This window comes from Suricata suricatta, chromosome 10 (assembly GCF_006229205.1).
Source record: "Suricata suricatta isolate VVHF042 chromosome 10, meerkat_22Aug2017_6uvM2_HiC, whole genome shotgun sequence".
Lineage (NCBI taxonomy): Eukaryota > Metazoa > Chordata > Mammalia > Carnivora > Herpestidae > Suricata > Suricata suricatta.
In genome coordinates this window covers 13,971,532-13,990,572 of record NC_043709.1, presented here as the reverse complement: position 1 = coordinate 13,990,572, position 19,041 = coordinate 13,971,532, and the positions used below count along the sequence as shown (strand labels likewise).

At 44.7% G+C, this 19,041-nt stretch overlaps 1 protein-coding gene across 1 annotated transcript in view; it reads right to left on the bottom strand.

The window, feature by feature from the left end:
• BPIFC (BPI fold containing family C) overlaps positions 1–19,041 on the bottom strand; it is a 42,271-nt gene that overhangs the window by 21,245 nt on the left and 1,985 nt on the right. Inside the window, exons 2-7 of the mRNA XM_029955167.1 lie at positions 14,414–14,537; positions 9,143–9,263; positions 5,094–5,222; positions 3,783–3,938; positions 3,601–3,664; positions 1,702–1,762 (exon numbers count right to left, since the gene is read on the bottom strand). Of these exons, the coding sequence (XP_029811027.1) occupies positions 1,702–1,762; positions 3,601–3,664; positions 3,783–3,938; positions 5,094–5,222; positions 9,143–9,263; positions 14,414–14,537 (655 nt within the window). The remainder of the gene's footprint in view (positions 1–1,701; positions 1,763–3,600; positions 3,665–3,782; positions 3,939–5,093; positions 5,223–9,142; positions 9,264–14,413; positions 14,538–19,041) is intronic.

Here is a 19,041-nt window from a genome sequence, read left to right as displayed (position 1 = left end):
CACACAGGTCATTGCAGGAGACTCTCAAGTGTTCTCCCTGCTTCCACCCTTGCCCCCTTTCTGTTTGTTGTTAGTAGACGGAAGCCAGGGTGAGCTCCTTACAATATAAGTCGGCTCATGCAAGCCTTGCTCAGAATCTCCCAAACATTTTCATCTCAGATTAAGCACCAGCCTTTGTATTGACCTGCAGAGCCTGGAAGATCTGACCGCTGCTTTCTCCCTGTCTGACCTCCGCCCTGGCTGCCTTTCCCCTCACACCCTCTGCTCCCCGTGTGGCCTCCTCGTAGCTCCTCCGACACACTTGGCATGCTCCCACATGGGCTTCTGTGCTTGTGGTTTCCTCTACCTGGAGTGTTCTCCGTCGAGATCTAGGAGTGGCTCACTCCCTGCTCCATTCAAATTTTTACTGTAATGTCACCTGCTCAGTGCTGCCTTTCCTGGCCACTCTTTTTTTTTTTTTTTTTAAACAGAAATGCCTTCACAGCTCCTTCTCTGCTTTATCTTTCTTCGTATCACTTATCTCGTCAGTATCATAGATTTTACTTATTATCTTGCTTGCCTGTCTGTCTTCTGTGAATAGTCCCGTGAGGGCAAGGATTTCTGTCTCCTGGCTTACTGTTGCATTCCCAGCACCAAGAACAGCACGAAGCCTGTAGCAGGTTCTCAGAACACTTTTGGTGAAAGAACAGATAGAGTGCGAAGAGAGACAGATACATCTGAAGTACCATGTGACCTTGGGGGACGTAAAACTTTGCGGTGCAGGCTATCCTCGAAGCCCTGTTGGAGGAGACCATGTCTGAGCCGATCCTTAAATGATAACAAGAAGTGGACAGAATAAGGGATGCCTCAAGGGTAGCAAGTGGAAGGGATTGGATCCCTTAGGGCTTAGCTCAGTGCTGGCAAGAAAATGGGTATTCAATAAATATCTATTAAATGATTAAATGGGTAGAGGGGAGAGGAAGTTCTCTTAGGCAGGGAGGGCAGCGTGAGCCAAGCAAGGGCCTCAGGGACAGTAAAAGTATTTGCTGGAGTAGAGACACGTGCAACATGAGGCCGAGAGAGGTAACTTGAGCCGGAGCGTGGTGGCTTGGAAACCATGTTAGAGCATTTGGACTTGATCCGGAGGCAGAAAGGAGCCACTGAAGGGGTTAGAATGGGGTGGGGGGTGTACAACTCAGTCGAGATTGGCATTAATCATCCCGGAGAGGATGGATTTAGCGCCAGAGCTGGGATTAAAGCCCCAGAGAGTTTAATTCTCCGACCTGCACCTAGTCTCCAGAAGCCCCCCACTCCATGTCTAAAGTTGGTTAGCAGCAGAAAAGAGCAGGCCTGAGGCACCTGGGTGGCTCAGTCAGTTGAGCATCGGACTTTGGCTCAGGTCATGATCTTGCGGGTCGTGGGTTTGAGCCCTGCGTTGGGCTCTGTGTGGACAGTTCAGAGCCTGGAGCCTGCTTCAGGTTCTGTGTTTTCCTTTCTCTCTGCCCCTCCCTCACTTGCACTCTCTCTCTCAAAAATAAATAAAACTTTAAAAAAAAATTTTAAAAAGGAAAAGAGCAGGCCCTATACATAGCCTTCCGGTGGCTCGAGTTTGCAGAGCATAACGCAGGCAGAAGAGCTGGGGGTCTGGCGCTGAAACCTGGAGAGCAGCAAAGTGTGAGGGTGGGAAGAGACCCATCCCAGAGAGGCAGCTCTAGGACTCACCCTCTATCGTGCTGAGGTTGACATTCAGGGCTTCCACCTCATTCATGATGATGGGACAGAGCTGGTCATAAAAGGAATAAAACAATTGCAGGTTATCATATTGCACTTGAAACCTCTATTTATGACTTAGACCCTGCAAACAAAGGCCTTCTGGTTAGGAGACATTCTCCCTTTGGTCACCAGGACTTTCCCTGAAATTAGTCGATGCCCATGGGCCTCATATTACATACGTATGGGTGACATGTCAGTGAATGCTGGCTAAACAGAGCAGCCAGGACGACACCCAGGTAGCCCTATAAAAGAATGAGCCCTCGGCTTTTCTCTCTGGGGCGTGACAGGACATGTGCCCAGTGCCTGCTAGTGCGGTCACTCCTGAGGAACCTGCTGCCTGTTCTGCCGTGCCGTGCTCTGCTGGGAGAGGCTACAGCCGGGGCCTCCACTCTCCCACTTGGCTGGCTTGAGAGCCCACTAGCTAGAAAATCAGTCCTGAATCAGACTCCAGCTCATCTTTTCAAAGGAGAAAGAGTGTCAGCCTGGAACGGGCTGCTGTGTGCCAGGCGTGTGCCAGGCTCTCAGCATGGTGGTTATGAGCCTGGGCCACCTGGGATTGGCGCCCTTGGCAAAGTTGTTTGCACTCTGTCCTCAGTGTCCTCATCTGAAACATGGGGATGATAATTGTATTCACTTGATCATGTCGCTGTGAGGAGAAATTGAGGTATCTGTGTAAAGTTGCCCAGCAAGCATTCGGTAAATGTCAGCTGTAGTGTTTTAACCCCACTGCCTCACGATGGCACGGAGAGGTGGGTGCCACTGTTCAGAGATGGGAAAGCCAAACTCAGAGAGCCTCCGCGAGCTGCCAGGAGTCACATTACCAGGATGGGAAATCCAGATAGTTGTGGTCTGAGCATTCTCCTCTATATTCCCGTGCCACAGAGGGAATACTAGAAGCGGAAGCGTCCGTGGTCTCTAAATCATAAATAAACTCCAGGCCAACTTAACTAGTGGCTTCCTGTCAGAGGCCAAAGAATCATGCCTTGTTTCGAACAGAGGAACGGTGGTGACCGTGGGTCCCGTGGACATGACAGCACCTGCCCTGTCCCCCTCGAACACGCACGTGCACTGGCCCCCAGCACCAGTCAGGCGCGGGTGGAGAAAGACTGTGAAACTTCCGAGTCCCCTGACCAGCTGGGTCACTTCCTTGGACGAGGTGCTGGATGTGTTTGCATGCTGATTTCCCCACTGATACTCACTAAGCGCCTCCTTGTCACTTACACTGTTTCTGGAAATAACCATTCTTCTCCCCACTCCTTACCTATCAAAATTGTACTTCTACCTGAAGGCCCTGTTCAAGTCCTCCATCCTCCAAAGAATATCCCCCAGAAAACGTTTAGGCCCTTTTGATTTACTCTTTCCATTTCTCTGAACCCCTTCAGTTCAATCTAATGATCATGTAATTATGTATTAAATTCAAATATGTAATTATGTATTAAATTCAAATATTCATTCAGTTATTTTTCTATAAGACTGAGTTTGGTTTTCCTGAAAAGATAAGTGAATTCCTTTCTTACATCCCCAACAGCCTGTAGCCTAGTGGTGGGTATGCAGTAGGTACACAATAAATGAACTCTTGCTGAGGGTTGGCCCATCCTGTGGTGAGCACTTGAAGACAGGAACACTGTTTTATTTATCTCTGCATCCCCAGCACTTACTGCCGTGTTTGGCGCATGGTAGACATTTGCAAAACTTAAGTCACAGAAGATAATGTATGTGAAAGTGCCTTGGATGATGCCTGGCATGCAGCAGGTGCTCAATAAAGTTTTATTGACTAACAGGTAAGTAAAGCATGGCAGAACTGCTTTTGAGCATTTTATTGTGGCCGTGTCATCTCTAAAGACTTACCATTTCATTTAGGTTCTTTAAAATGGGTTTCTCCATGGGCTCAGCAAAGGAGTTGTACAGGACACTGGGGAAAAGAGAAAATATGGGCTTATTCAGGAACCATATCTGCCAGTTATAAACCTCTCCAGTGCTGCTGGAGAATCTAGCCCCAGACTAGTGACCACCCACTGTGGTGCTCTCACCTGAGTTCTCCGGAAAAGGAGACGTGGGCATGATTCACTTGGGCATAGCAGTCTTGGAGCGTCAGGATTGGGTGACCAAAGTCATTGCGGGCCAGGACAACGATACCGGTGAAGTAGACCCCAGAGAGAAACAGATCAGCTCCTCCCGTGTCTTGGCTGTTGAAAGAAAAAGCGCGAGGTTACTCAGGCCTGGGCAGGAGAGAGAGGGATCATTTCTATGACTCCTCTAGGCTCCTAGAGGGCTTTGTCACCTTTGGATTCTTGGCACCAATAACGGGTAGGAGCAGAGTTGGTGCTGAATGGATTTACTAAACAAATGAAGCAGTGAATATGTGAATGCTGACAGCTTTGGCTTAGCTTTTTTTATCCTGAGTGCTCTGGTGCACACACTGGCTGAGTGCCTATTAAGCACTATTTGTATACAGTGCTTGGAGAGAGAACACAGGACAGCCTTACTTAGGACAGGCTCAGATGGGGATGTGACAGAGTCTGTGAACTCTCTGAGGGACTGGAGTATGTATTATTCATCTCCTTGTCCCCAGGATAAGCACACAGAAAGAGCATTTAATATGTGGCTGATGAGTCAGTGAAGAAATGAATGAACCTCTGAAACTATGTTACTTACAGGAGAATATATAATTTCTCTACAGTCTACAGGACTGGAGTTCTGGAAATGGGGACAAATGGTACATGGTAGGCACCCAATAAATGGTTGTTGAGTGACCAAGTGGATGAGTGAATGTGCCATTCTGGGGCACCAACCAAGGCAGACCTAAACGTTACACGCAGGACAGTGACTTGCATGTAGTAGGTGGTCTGCAAGTGTACCTTGAACTCTATACCTCCTTTCTCTAGGAGGGTTGAAAGGCCTTTTGGTAGGGAGAGAATTGGGCTGCAGCTGACTATCACTCTCTTATCTCCTTGTGAGGTAGGGAGGTCCCATCTCCCAATCAGTTGTCCCTGTGGATGGGGAAGTGTGTGGAATGGACCAAAATCCTACAGTGACTCAATGAAGATCTAAAATTTTGAGTACGTGTTCATTCCTTCTAGCTCTCAGGAAATCTTAAATGACATTTTGCTCTGCCTTTGAGGGATGGATGCTTTTCAGTCTTCCCACCACCTCCCCTCTCCAGCCCCCAACAGAGATATCCTGATTTAAATCTCTCCTGGGGAAAAAAAACGCTGAGAAAGACTGTTAATGGCTAAGGGAAATAAGCCTAATGTCAAAAACATCACCAAATGTATGTACTTCCAGTTTTTGTTCCATTTCTTCCCAGAACAGTGGCAGACGTTTTTCAGTGGGATACTCACAAGAGCGGAGACTTGACTTCCCAATTGGTGCTGATGTTGGCAGTGCCGTGGTTAGTCAGTGCCTTGATTCCCACCCCAGGCACAAAGGCTAATGAAGTGTTTGGAAATGAAAAGGCGTTGATTTTTATGCTGTAGAACGAGAAGCAGAGAGGTCAGTGCACATCTTCTAGCACTTCTCTAAGTTCGGCAAAAATCAGAAAGGAGGTTTGTGGAACTCCTGATTCCTGTAGGGGGAGGAACCCCAGGGTTTGTGGTGCTGCCTCTGGGCATTGCCTTCTGATTCCCCTTTAGTCCTTGCCAGGAGGCCCCTTGTTTCTAGTTGAGGGGGAAATGAGCAAGTTTAGAGACAAATGTGAAAATAATAAATTTCTTTAGTTTCATTAAAGACAGTACAACATCGCCATCATTATTTTTTCCTTCAGCTGCTCCAGTGTTTCTCAACGGGGTGGGGATATTAGTATTTTGGGTGGGTCAAGTAGTTTTTGTAGAGGACTTTGTACACATTGCAGGCATGTGCCAGCTACGTGCCAGTAGGGCCCCTCTCCCATAGTTGGACAATCTCGAGGGTGCCGTTCTCCTATCCCCAGGTGCTCTCTATGTGGACAGTATCTTCCCTAGTTGAGACACCTATTTTAGAGTATTAACTTCCTCTAGGATTCTCTGAGCTGTCAAACATGTAAGTAAGAGACAATGGGCTGTGTGCCATCTCTATAGGTAGATGGCTCATGTGTTGAGTGATTGCTCCATGCCAGGCACCGCGGTAAGCACTTTACGTGCATTAGCTCATTTTAATCCTCATGATAATCCCATGAGACTGTTGCTGTTTTTGCAATCCGCAACCCAGAGATGAGAAGATAAGGCACTTGGTTGTAGTCATATGTGGCTGGTAGAACCAGACCTGGAGCCCTCCTCGATCTGTTCTCAGACTGTTTTCTTAATCACCAGGCTATGCCACTTCATGTATTGTGCAAGGGGCACTCAGCTTGGAGGTGAATTTTGTGCTAGCCGTGCACACTAAGGGAAGGCACTTAACCTCTTTCAGGCAATCACTCAGAGGGAGGGTTACTCATGGGTAGGCTGGGAAGACAAAATGAGATCACCTATGCACAACTGCGGCAAGGAGAAAGGCATTGTTATGAACCGAGGTTAGGAAAACTATAAACCATAAGTGTGAGGGCTGATAACAAATGCCTATTTACTCTTCTATTTTGCATCCTTTCCTACCTGTTCTTTGTTACACACCCTGAGTCCCACTGCGGGAAGAGGATGGTAGAAATTCATTTAACAGGTCTTGGAAATATTTTCAGTTTGGTACATATAGGTCTAGTTATATTCAAGCTATGAATGGACCATGAAAAAAGTCATTTCTTTGTTGGTGGTCACTTAGGTTATTTCTGGTATTTCTTTGTTATAAACTATACCACACAGAACATTCTGATGTGCTGTTTACATGCGTGTCTTTCTAGTGGGGATGCTGAGAAGTGGGATTAGTAGGTCAAAGGGCATGCATTAAAAAAAAGGTCCTTGTAAATTACCTTTTATTTTTATTTATTAAAATTTTTTTTTAAATTGCATTTATTTATTTTTGAGGGGCAGAGACAGAGCGTGAACATGGGAGGGGCAGAGAAATGAAGAGACACAGAATCTAAGCAGGCTCCAGGCTCTGAGCTAGCTGTCAGCACAGAGCCTGATGGAGGGCTCGAATCCATGAACCGTAAGACCATGACCTGAGCCGAAGTCAGATGCTCAATCAACTGAGCCACCCAGGTGCCCTGTAAATTACCTTTTAAAATAGCACTGTCCAACAGAAATTGAATGTGAGTCACGTATGTAATTCAAAAATTTCTAGTATTCACATTTTAAAAAGGGAAAAGAAATAGGTAAGTCATTTTATTAATATATTTTTTACTTAACATAGTATAGTCTAACATGGTATCATTTCAACACATAGTCAATATAAAAATTATTGATGGGATATTTTGCTTTACTTTTTTCAAAATATGGTCTGCATTTTACACTCATAATATGACTGACTTAAGGCGAACATTGAATTTCATCAGAAACACTTGACCTATATTTGATTGGATAAAATTTTCAACTGATAAAGTAAACTTATATACTCAAATTGTCTCACACATACTTAAAAGCTTTTCAATAACTGAACTGAATACCAAGTTTTAAATTAAAATTGATTGAAATTAAATAAGTAAAAGTTTGAAAAGTTTGTGCCTTGATTGCACTTGTCACATTTAAAGTGCTTAGTGGCCACATGTGGCTAGTGACTCCTGTGTGGGGAGCACAGATCTAAAAGTGCTAAACCAGGGTGTCTGGGTGGCTCAGTCGGTTAAGCGTCCAGCTTCGGCTCAGGTCATGATCTCCGGATTTGTGGGTTCGAGCCCTGAGTTGGGCTCTCTGCTGACAGCCAGCTCAGAGCCTGCAGCCTGCTTCAGATTCTGTATCTCCCTCTCTCTCTGACCCTCCCCTGCTCACACTGTCTCTGTCTCTCAAAAATAAATAATAAAACCCATAACAAAAAATAAGAGTGCTAAACCAGTTCATTGACTCCCATGAGCAATGCATGAGGATACTGTGTTTCCTCATCTTCACCACACTTCATAATATATGATTCACCCTGGATTTTTCTGCGGTGGCATTATCATTACTGTAATTAAATAATTCATTCTGTAAATATATCATGTCCATCTCTCTTATTGGACATTAAAAGCAGGAGATATATCTGTGTCATTCACTATAATATCTTCAGTGACTAAAACAAAACCTTGGTACCTAGTAGGTGCTCAATAAATAGTTGTTGAATGACTGTCTTTATTAACAACTCGAGCATTTGCCAGGATTATCATTCTTCTCCCTACCCCACACCTCAAAAGACTCATGATTTTATAGAATATTAACCTTGATAGCAGGGAAATTATTCCTCCAAAGGGTTGGAGCCAGCAGGGGATTATCAGTGGATTCATAAAGCCTTGGGGCAAATTGTGAATCACAGATAATTCTTTATAAAATCTTGACTCTCTGCTTTCCCTTTAAGATTGAGCTCCCGATGGACAAAGACCTCCTCTCTCTACACTGTCTTTGTGGCTTTTGCTGGCAACTAAGGCAGAAGTTGCTGGTTGCTGTCTGAACATCTATTTCCCCTTCTTCTTTCCTAAATATCCTTGGATTTGTTCAGGATGTCAAAGCTGTCTGGTTGGAAGATGAATTTTCCAGTTTCCCTTGCTCATAAGCAGGGCCATAAATTCTGTCCATTATTGTATAGGCAGAGTATTATTAGAGCAGGGCTTCAGAAAAAAACTCAGTGAAGAGAACCCAGGTACAAGAGCCTTTTCAGCCTTGCCTCTTGTTCCTTCTCAGGCCTGACAGACAGATTTGACAGCTCAGCTGCAGTGGCCATACTGGACCGTGAGACCCCTTTGAGGACAGAAGCCAGAACTGAGGACAGAAGCCAGAACCAAGGATGGTGGGGCAGAGAAATACAAGAAGCCTGGGTTCTGATGAAATCATGGGGCTTCCAAAGGATTCCTCTACTCTTTCCTTTTGAGCTTCTTATTTTGTGGCCTGTTTTTATGACCTCTGAAATCTTAATTAAACTTGACTAAAATAAGGAAAGGCTTGATGAGAGTAGATTTGTTTTTGAGACTGTGGTTGAATCCTACATCGAGGTTTAGGGGGGTGGGGTTTGCAATGGGATTGGCAAGAATTTTGCTTAGAAAGTCAAGGGGCAAGGAGTTCTCATTTTAGGAAAGAGGCAAGCACATGGGACTCTGAGCATATTCGTCAGGCACACACACAAGTAGTTTGCAACAGGGATACGATGTGGACCCAGGTGTTCTGACCCAAATACCCACAATCTTTGTCAGCTTCATTACCCCTCTCTCGGGTCATTCATCTGATAAAGCCTCTTACCAAAGCTGTTTTAACTTCTACTGTGCAGATGCTGGTGTTACACCAGAAGACATGGGGGCAAATCTACAACCCTAAGGTTTTAAAGATTAATTTCACTGCTAAAAATGCACCTCTTTTTTACTTACTTTGAAAAATTGTAGTTCACATAATCAACCTTCAGAAATTCCAGAGATTCAGAACCTTTTAAGTCTGGGATGTCTTTTTCCTTAACCATTTTCTCAATCATCTCCATCCCAGCTTGAATACCTATGAAGGAGCCAAAGAGAGCGTTTACTAATAATGACAGAGATGATAATGTCATAATATCATTAAACATACACAGGACGTTTACAGAGTACGTGCTCTTAGAAATTTAGAAAACAGCAACCCCACGACGTGGGTGTTATGGTCCCTGCTTTACAGGTGAAAGCACCTGTCCTCAGAGAGGCTAATGAAGACCCCAGGACCCCAGAGCTAACAGTATGAGAAATTCTCATTATGTGGCCAAGGCTAAAGGGCAATTACTAGAGGGCAGTGCTATGTGCAGACTGTTATCATTATCCACATTTTACCAGATGAACAAACTGAACCTCAAAGAGATGAATTCTCACCTAATTCACACAGCAGATAACTGGGAGCCCAACAGTGAAATCTGGGCAATTTGGCCCCAGACTCCATGCCTTGTTAGAAAGTTATTCCACATTCTCCCTTTCCCCCTAAATTCTTAAAAAAATTTTTTTACATTTATTTATTTTTGAGAGACAGAGAGACAGAGTGTGAACAGGGGAGGAGCAGAGAGAGAAAGAGACACAGAATCTGAAGCAGGCTCCAGGCTCCAAGCTAGCGGTCAGCACAGAGCTCAAACCCAAGGACCATGATATCATGACCTGTGTTAAAGTCGGACACTCAACTGACTGAGCCACCCAGGTAACCCAAAATATTTTATTTATTTTTTAATGTTTATTTAGTCCTGAGAGAGGGAGAGAGAGAGAGAGAGAGAGAGCGAGAGAGAGCGCCTAAACAGGGGAAGAACAGAGAGAGAGGGAGACAGAATGTGAAGCAGGCTCCAAGCTCCGAGCTGTCAGCACAGCTCCTGATGCGGAGCTCGAACTCACAAACTGTGAGATCGTGAGGTGAGCTGAAGTCCGATGCTCAACCGATTGAGTCACCCAGGCCCCCCTTTTCTAGATTCTTTAAGCTCAGCAATTTGTGGCCTGAGGGGCATGGGCTGTTGGGAGCTCTAAACCCTCCTTAAATTCTAGTACAAGACCATGAACAGGTTGTGTGCATACGTGTCCATTTGTATCTAATATTTCAGGGTAGAGAGTCCACATCTGCTTCAGATTCTCAAAGGATCCCAGGACCCCTAAAAGGTTAGTAAGCCCTGCTTTTGCGCAATTCAGGAATAAACCCGTCTTCATATGGTAATACCCCAGGACACATTTTTCTGAGATCATGGGGAGAAAGAGCTCTTTTCCACATAAAGAGCTTGAGAAAAGTAACTTACATAGTGAATGAAGAATGGGCTTTTCATTCTAACCTTCTTAAGGAGGAAGTTTGCCCTTACCCCTTATTTTGCAGCTTAAGCTCATTCCACTTAGGCTATCCTAGTGGAGATGATGAAGAACAGATTTTATCCTCTGTGATACCATGAATAACACTGAAATATAGGGATGTAGGGATAGAGTGTAACGGATATAAAGATGCAATCAAACGCACCAGCAGACAGCTTAGTGTCAAGTCCTAATGTTGTCACTAGCACTGCAGGACTCTGCCATTTACAAAATCTTGCTGTCCCTTGCTTTCCTCGTCTGTAACACGGGAACATTAGTAACTGTGGAGGCTCCGTTCTCCCATGTGAAAACAACAGTAATTAATATTTGTCAGGCATTTGCTATTGCCACACCCTCTTCCAAACTTTATATCAATTCATGTGTTTCCCACAATAGCCCCATGGAACTATTGTTATTATCACCATTTTAATAAATTCCTTGAAGGGACTACTAATAATAGGTACCTCACATTTTTTTCTGGGAAAATGTGGCAACATAAATATTTGATGAATTCATAAGAATAGCCAGTTTGTGTGCTTCTATGTGCCAGGACTGTCTATACTCCACACAGATGCTCTCTTTCGATTCTTATAGCAGCCCAGTGACCTGGGTATCATTATCCCTACTTCACATGGGAGACAGGCGAGGCTCAGAGAGGTTCACCAGCTTGCCCAAGAGCTCACAGCAACTGAGTATTATCATTTTTTAAACTTTTTTAATAGTTTATTGTCAAGTTGGTTTCCATACAACACCCAGTGCTCATACCAAGTGTTCTCCTCCATGCCCATCACCCTCCCTCCCTTCTCCCCCTCCCTCTTCAGCCCTCAGTTTGTTTTCAGTATTCAAGAGTCTCTCATGGTTTGCCTCCCTCCCTCTCACCAACTATTTTCCCCCTCCCTCTCCTCCATGGTCCTCTGTTAAGTTTCTCCTGTTACACTTATGAGTGAAAACATAGGGTGTCTGTCCTTCTCTGCCTGACTTATTTCACTTAGCACTACACCCTTGAGGTCCATCCACGTTGCTACAAATGGCCAGATTTCATTCTTTCTCATTGCCACGTAGTACTCCATTGTACAGATAAGCCACATCTTCTTGATCCATTCGTCAGTTTATAGACATTTAGGCTCTTTCCATGATTTGGCTATTGTTGAATGTGCCGCTATGAACATTGGGGTACATGTGCTCCTATGCATCAGCAGTCCTGTATCCCTTGGGTAAACCCCTAGCAGTGCTATTGCTGGGTCATAGGGGAGTTCCACTGATAGTTTTTTGAGGAACCTCCACACTATTTTCCAGAGCGGCTGCACCAGTTTACATTCCTACCAACAGTGTAGGAGGGTGCTCGTCTCTCCACACCCTCGCCAGAATCTATAGTCTCTTGATTTGTTCATTTTAGCCACCGAGTGTCATCATTGATGGTTTGGAGGAATAGGGAGCAGAGAATAAAGCGTAGGTTTTGAAATCAGGCACAGCAGACCTGAGATCTGATCTTGCCTCACCCCCTTACTGGTGAAAATGACTATCTCTTTGTAGGGTTGTGTTGGAATTAAATCAACCCAGAGCCCATAATGCATGTATCAAAGAGCCTGGCTATGACAGAGGCCCAAGATATGATTCTGACTTTACAGCCTGTCCTTACTGATTCTATGGCATATTTCCACAGATGATCCTCATGTCACTACACAGGGGCACCATTGTTATCATCCCCCCATCCTGTTTTCCAGAGGAGAAAACCCACTGGCCCAAGGCTATCTATTGAGGAAAGAGGCAGAAATGAATGAGATTCATACCCATGTGGACTGACTAGTTCTGTTCTTTTAATTTTTTTTAGCATTTATTCATTTTTGAGAGAGAAATAGAGTGTGAGTGGGGGAGGGGCAGAGAGAAAGGGAGACACAGAACTGGAAGCAGGCTCTAAGCTCTGAGCTGTCAGCATTGAGCCCTACACAAGGCTGGAACCCACGAGCAGTGAGATCATGACCTGAGCCGAAGTTGGATGCTTAACTGACTGAGCCACCAGGGGCCCCTAGTTCTGTTCTTTTTTTTTTTTTTATGTCTTTATTTTATTTTGAGAGAGACAGAGACAGAGGGTGAGCAGGGGAGGGGCAGAGAGAGAGGTAGATACAGAATCTGAACCAGGCTCCAGACTCTGAGCTGCCAGCACAGAGCCTGATGTGGGGCTGGAACCCACAGACTGCGAGATCATGACCTGAGCTGAAGTCGGACGCTTAACCAACTGAGCCACCCAGATACCCTCTCTGTTCTTTTAATTGCTCTGAAATTGAGGGTGGAATAAGCTGTTTTCACAACTTTAATACAGTTTCAAGATGCCTATTTCTGTGCATATTAGTATATTAAGATAATAACAAGGTAGACATATATATGTGTGTATGCATGAGGACACACACAGGCACACCTGGCATGTATTTCTCATGACAGCCCCCTCATATGAGAGCCGTGCAGGATGGATCAATTAAGATTCCCTGAGCCAGATGAGGTTCTGGGGAAGGAAGGACAAGGATTTGCCTCAGTCTTTCCTTCCTCCATCTCTCCCTTCCTTTCTTCCATACTTGTTGTATTTTTTTTTTAATATGCTTCATACTCAGTGTGCAGGGCCCAGTGCAGGCCTTGAACTCACAAGCCTGAGATCAAGACCTAAGCTGAGATCAGGAGTCGGATGCTCAACCAGTTGAGCCCAGCCGCCCACATCCTTCTGGCACTTCTTTCCTGGCGCAGCGGGTGAGGAGTTCCCTGGTGACACTTTGGTCGTCCTGACTGAGGCCAGCAGTGCTCTAGTTAAGGAGGGGTGGAGTGACCTGCCGCCCGCCTTCAGCTGACCTCAGGCCAGAATTTATAGGAGAAAAGCAGGCCCGCACACCTTGACTTTGCAGTCCCTCTCCGGTACAGTCTGCCCTCGTCCCAGCTCTGCCCGACATGTATAAACACCTCTGGAGGGGTTTCCTTAATCTTTCAGCATCTCCGGCCCCTTTTTGCGTCTGATGATGAGCTTCTCTCAAGAAAAATGCAAGCTCATCGTCCACATTCCCTTTGGCACAGTTTTAGGGGACTCTAAGTTCCTTCTGGAGGCGAGACCTTTCTGAGGCTCTAAGGGGTCGCTTTTACTCTCACATCCCCTTCCCTCTGTCCTATGGCATATCCTCCTTTAGAGCAGAGATGTTCACTGTCCGTGTGTGGGGGGTGCGGGCGGGGGAGGGAAAGAATGACTATCTGTGGCTCTGTTTGGATAGGTCTACCATTAGGGTGATCGTTTTTTATTTTATTTTATTTTTCAAAAGATGTTTCTTTATTTTGGAGAGAGAGCGCACAAGCAGGGGAGGGGCAGAGAGATGGGGACAGAGGATCCAAAGCGGGCTCTGTGCTGACAGCAGCAAGCCCGGTGTGGGGCTCAAACTCAAACAGCATGATCATGACCTGAGCCAAAGTTGGATGCTTAACTGACTGAGCCACCCAGGTACCCTTTTATTGTATTAAAAAACTTATTTATTTTGAGAGAGAGAGAATGCGTGTGGATGAGCAGAGGAGGTGCAGGGAGGGAGGGAGAAAGAGAATCCTAAGCAGGCTCTGGTCTGTCAGTGCAAAGCCTGAGGCAGGACTCAAACCCACGATCCATGAGATCATGACCTGAGCTGAAATCCAGAGTTAGATGTTTAACTGACTGAGCCGCCCAGGCGCCCCAACATGACTGTTTTTAGACACCACTTCCTTTCCAGCCATCCTAGCAGCCCCTTCATTAGGGGCTGGATCATTCCACAGCAGAGCTTGCCTCCGTCCTGAGATGGTCCAGTAAGAGCTTCTGCGTTGGGTTACAGACTCCACCTGGGAGGCTGAAAGCACGCCACTCACCATAGTCCAGAGCCCGTTGAGTAGCCCTGGCCTTGATTCCAGGGTAAACGGTCTGGGCGGATGAGATGTAGAGATTCCACAGGAAGAAACATCCCCAGAGGGCTCCGACTTCCTTTGTATGCATCTGCAACAACCAACATTTATGGTTCCTTTATTATTCTTGACTTTTTCATTGGTCAGTTCCATCCTGCTTTTCTATGATTTCTTGTTTCATTGCTTACTTCCAGAACTCACTCTCCCCACCCATCTGTCCATATATCTATCCACCCACCCATCCATCCATCCACCCATCCAGTAATCATTTGTTGAACATATCAGAACATGTGCTAGGTGCTGAGAATGCAGAGATGACCTACGCGTGCCCTTGACCTCTGCTTCCCACAGACTAGTGGGTGAGTCACACACACACATGGATGATTATAACTCAATACAATACAATGCAATGTGACACAAGAGCCTTGCCGTAAATCTGACAACCGTGATATGCCTTGGGAAGGATAATTGGTTGGGGATTCAGGATTCTTGACAGTTTTAGAACAAGAGTCAGTAGTTTAGAAAGGTGGCTTCAACGGGTGTGAGGCAATCACTCATCTGCTTGAAGACCCTTAATGACTCCCCCTTGCCCACAAGATGGGGTTTAAGCTCGCAGCCCACCTGCAAGACCCTGCCCTTCTCCACATTTCTACTTCCTCATCGACTTCCATCCTTAACACACCCTTGGCTTATCCCAGAGTCTAGTACAATGCTTGGCACATAGTAGATACACTCAAAAAATTAAATAAATATCTCCAAGGAGAGGGACCACATGTTTTTCATGTTATATTGCTATTGCTTGGCATGTATTAAATATACAATGTATATTTATATAATTAGTGGACTCAGTGAATTAATGCCAGCCTATTTTCTTGATGAATACAGCACAGGTTACCAATAGCAACAGTGACATGGGTTTCTTTTAATGACAGCTGAGTGAGTAATACATTCATAGCCTTGTTTCTAGTTCTAGTTTACAATCTGGGTGAGCGACTATTGCCACATTCATATGTGCCAAAGACCCACAGGTGACAGATTCCCGCTGAGTTAGCATACAAACGTGAAACAAACCAGGGAAGCATTTGTGGGGGTGGTCAAGGAAGAGGAAGGTGTGGGAGCCATGCAAAGGGAGGAGGTGAGGCGGGGAAGGGTTCAAAGAAGGTCTGGGATTCAGGAGCCGTCTGGATGAAGGGAAAGATCATTGAGAGGGGGTGTGTGGGGTGCTTGGCCAAGACAAGCAAGAGGTTTGATAAAAGGGGTTGGGTGGGCTTTATAGAGAAGGACATAGAGATGGAAATGGAATGAAGTTGACAAGGGGGTATTCCAGAGAATTTATTTGAGAGAAGCAGAGCAGTCTGAGCAGGGAGAGGAGTGTCTGAGCAAGGCTGTTGCTAGCCTATCTTGGTCTTGTGTTTGGAATGGGAAAAGGTGCCCTTTGGATACATACCAGCCTTCTGGCCCAAAGGGGCAAGCAGAGAATATTTTAGGAAAATCCCACACCAGTGTACCCAGCTTGGTGGGGAGAGCAAGGGCTGCCCCATCATCCCTTGGACTGGCATTTTGTCTAGTGCACAAGCAGCCCAACCTACAAAGAGGACCTACGTTCAGACTAACGAATGTTCGTGTTGGTATTTTGCTGGAGGGCCATGAAGTTGAGAATTGGGATCCTGACCTCTCTGTTCTGTGGTGCATAAGTCTACTTTCAGGTGTAAGAAGAGGCTGGCTCAGTCAACCTGATCTCCCAGGAACCCTGTCTGTGTACCCCACTGTCCAGACAAACTGAACTCCTGGTACTTAAACACCCACCACGTTTCCTGCCTAATGCCTGTGCTTATACTGTTCTTCTTCACCTAGGCCTGCAGAAACCATGTGAATCCTTAAGGTTCATTTTAAACACAGCCTTTCTGAAGCCATTTCTGACTTCTCTAGGTTAATTAATCTCATTTCCTTCTGAATTTTTGGTCAATATATATATTTATTTATGTGCGTACATTTTAATTCTCATGTATTGTCTGTCTCTCCTACCAGAATGTAAGTGCCATGAGGACAGAGACCTCATCTGGTTTGGAGGTCCTAGAGCCTGGCTTAATGTCTCAGATACAGAGTGATTGATAAGTATTCGTAGAATGAATCAATGAATTCTAAATGAAGGAAGAACCCTCACCTCGCTCTGCGTTATATTACAGTTCTTTGCAGAGGTGACAAACAAAGCATTTGCGCACTGGTGGAGTACATGTACCCATTCAAACAGATGTTGGCCACAGTCTGGGGGCAGGGTTGGGGAGGGTAGGTACTGGATCATGGGGACAGGATGGACTGGCCAGTGTGTTTGGGGTAATGGGGATAGAATGAGGGATTCACAGTGACTACTATTAGAAACCGAGGCATTTCAATATCTTAACACTGCTATGGCCTTGTGCACTCAATGTGATGTTTTAACCCTATAGAGTTGATTTGAGTTGTTGTATAGGACAATGTACAGAAAGGAAAGCAGTACTGGGGGCAGGGCTACAGAGGGGTAGTTTATGGATGGTCAGGGTGCAGAAAACACCAAGAGAAGCATAGAGCAATGACAGTAAGAGCCAAGGGGGAGGGACTCGAATAGGGGGCTGGTCTCTGGTCAGGCAGGTAGTGATTGGAGGGTTGAAGGAAGTGTGGGGAGTAGGAGAAGCAAGTGGGAGGCATGGTGATATCAACATCTTATACTTAGAATGAATGCAGGAATTAGGTACTGTTGCCATCTGCCCTAGGCCATCCTTGATTCTTGTCCAGGGTAGGGCGGTAGTTGGTCAAGGGGTCTTGGAGACAGGGACAGGCAGAGATGGATGAATTAATGGGGGTGAGGGAAACACTCCTGGGGCTGAGGTTAATGACTATTCATCAACTGGTGTAAAAGTATTTCCACACTTTAACAAATGGTGAGGCCATACTGATGTGCAAGCACACTGACATGGCTGTGGGCAAAGAATTGTAAGTGGATGTGCCATGCAAGGCAAGCAGGTGAGGGATTTTTTTTTTTTTTTAAAGAGGGAAACATTTTCAAAGCAGTGGAAAATGATAGGAAAAAAAGTGTTAGACCAAAAAGTCTGTACACATTCAATTGTATCCAAATTAAGGTTGAAATGTTTTCTCTGCCTGGCACATAGTAGGACCTCAGTAAATATTTGCTAACTGACCAACTGACTGGCTTACAAGATTCTGGTTAACTAAGAAAGTGTGAAAAAAAAATAAGAAAACCAAACCATCATATAAACAGTTCCTCATTCCTACAGTAAAAAAGCACAATAAGACAAAGCAGAGTTATTCCTTGTTAATGGAGAAACAACTAAAATAATAAATTTGGATTTTTTTTTTTACAAAATTCACAACAATGGAGGTAGTTGTTACTATTATCCTACCTCCATCTTAGGCATGTGGACACAGAGGCTTAGAGAGTCTGATGACCCATCTGAGACCATGTAGTAAATCAGGCACCTGGGAATCACACCTTGCTATTCTGGATCCCAATGCTAGTGTTTATGAATTTAATTACTTGATAAGTGCTAGATTTTTCATTTTTATCTGAGAACTTTATCTTTTTAATGTTTATTTTTGAGAGAGAGAGAGAGACATACACAGAGTGTGAGTGGGGGAAGGGCAGAGAGAGAGAGGAAGATACAGAATCCAAACCAGGATCTAGGCTCTGAGCTGTCAGCACAGAGCCGAACAGCTTGAACCCACGGACTACAAGATCATGACATGAGCTGAAGTTGGATTCTTAACCAACTGAGCCACCCAGGTGCTCCTTCATCTGGGACCTTTAAATACGAGTTGCTTGCTGCCATTTTCTAGGTCAAAAAAATCATTAAGCAACTGGAAATATTCAAGCACCAAAGTGCAAATGCTTTTGTATTTTCTTGAGCACAAATAGAACTTTAAATTCCCTTCCAGCACTAAAAATCTATTTCCCTTCTTGGTTAAAGGATGTTTCTGAAATGGTCTACTTTGATAGAGATCTGGGAACTCAAAACTGCGCACTTAAAAACATATTTTTCCTCTAGAAATTTTATGAGTGAAATTACTAGGCTATAAAAGGATAGACTGTAACTTTCAGTTGAATTATTTGTTATGGACAGAGGAGGGAAGGAACCTTGTCAAACAAGGAGATGAGTCCTAAAAGGTTAAGTAATTTGGCTGACAAGTAAGGGCAGGATGAGTTGCCCCAAAAGAAGGGATCCGAGATGACTTATAAACCTTGCCAACAAGTTATCTATTTTGTTGCTTCTGAGGAATTGTTTCTTTCCAAGATTCAGAACCTCATTAATTTATATACCAATGAACAGACAGAACAACATTTCTAAATTAGATGGCCCTACCATAGCAATATTTTTCTAGATATGTCACCTGATGCATAAAAGCAAAAGCAAAAGTAAACTATTGGGATTATTTCAAAATAAAAAGCTTCTACACTGTGAAGGAAACAATCAACAAAACTAAAAGGCAACCTACAGTATAGGAGAAGATATTTGCAAATGATAAAGGGTAAGTATCCAAAATATAAAAGAACATATATAACACAACACCCAAAAACCTTGTAAGATTACAATAAAAAAATA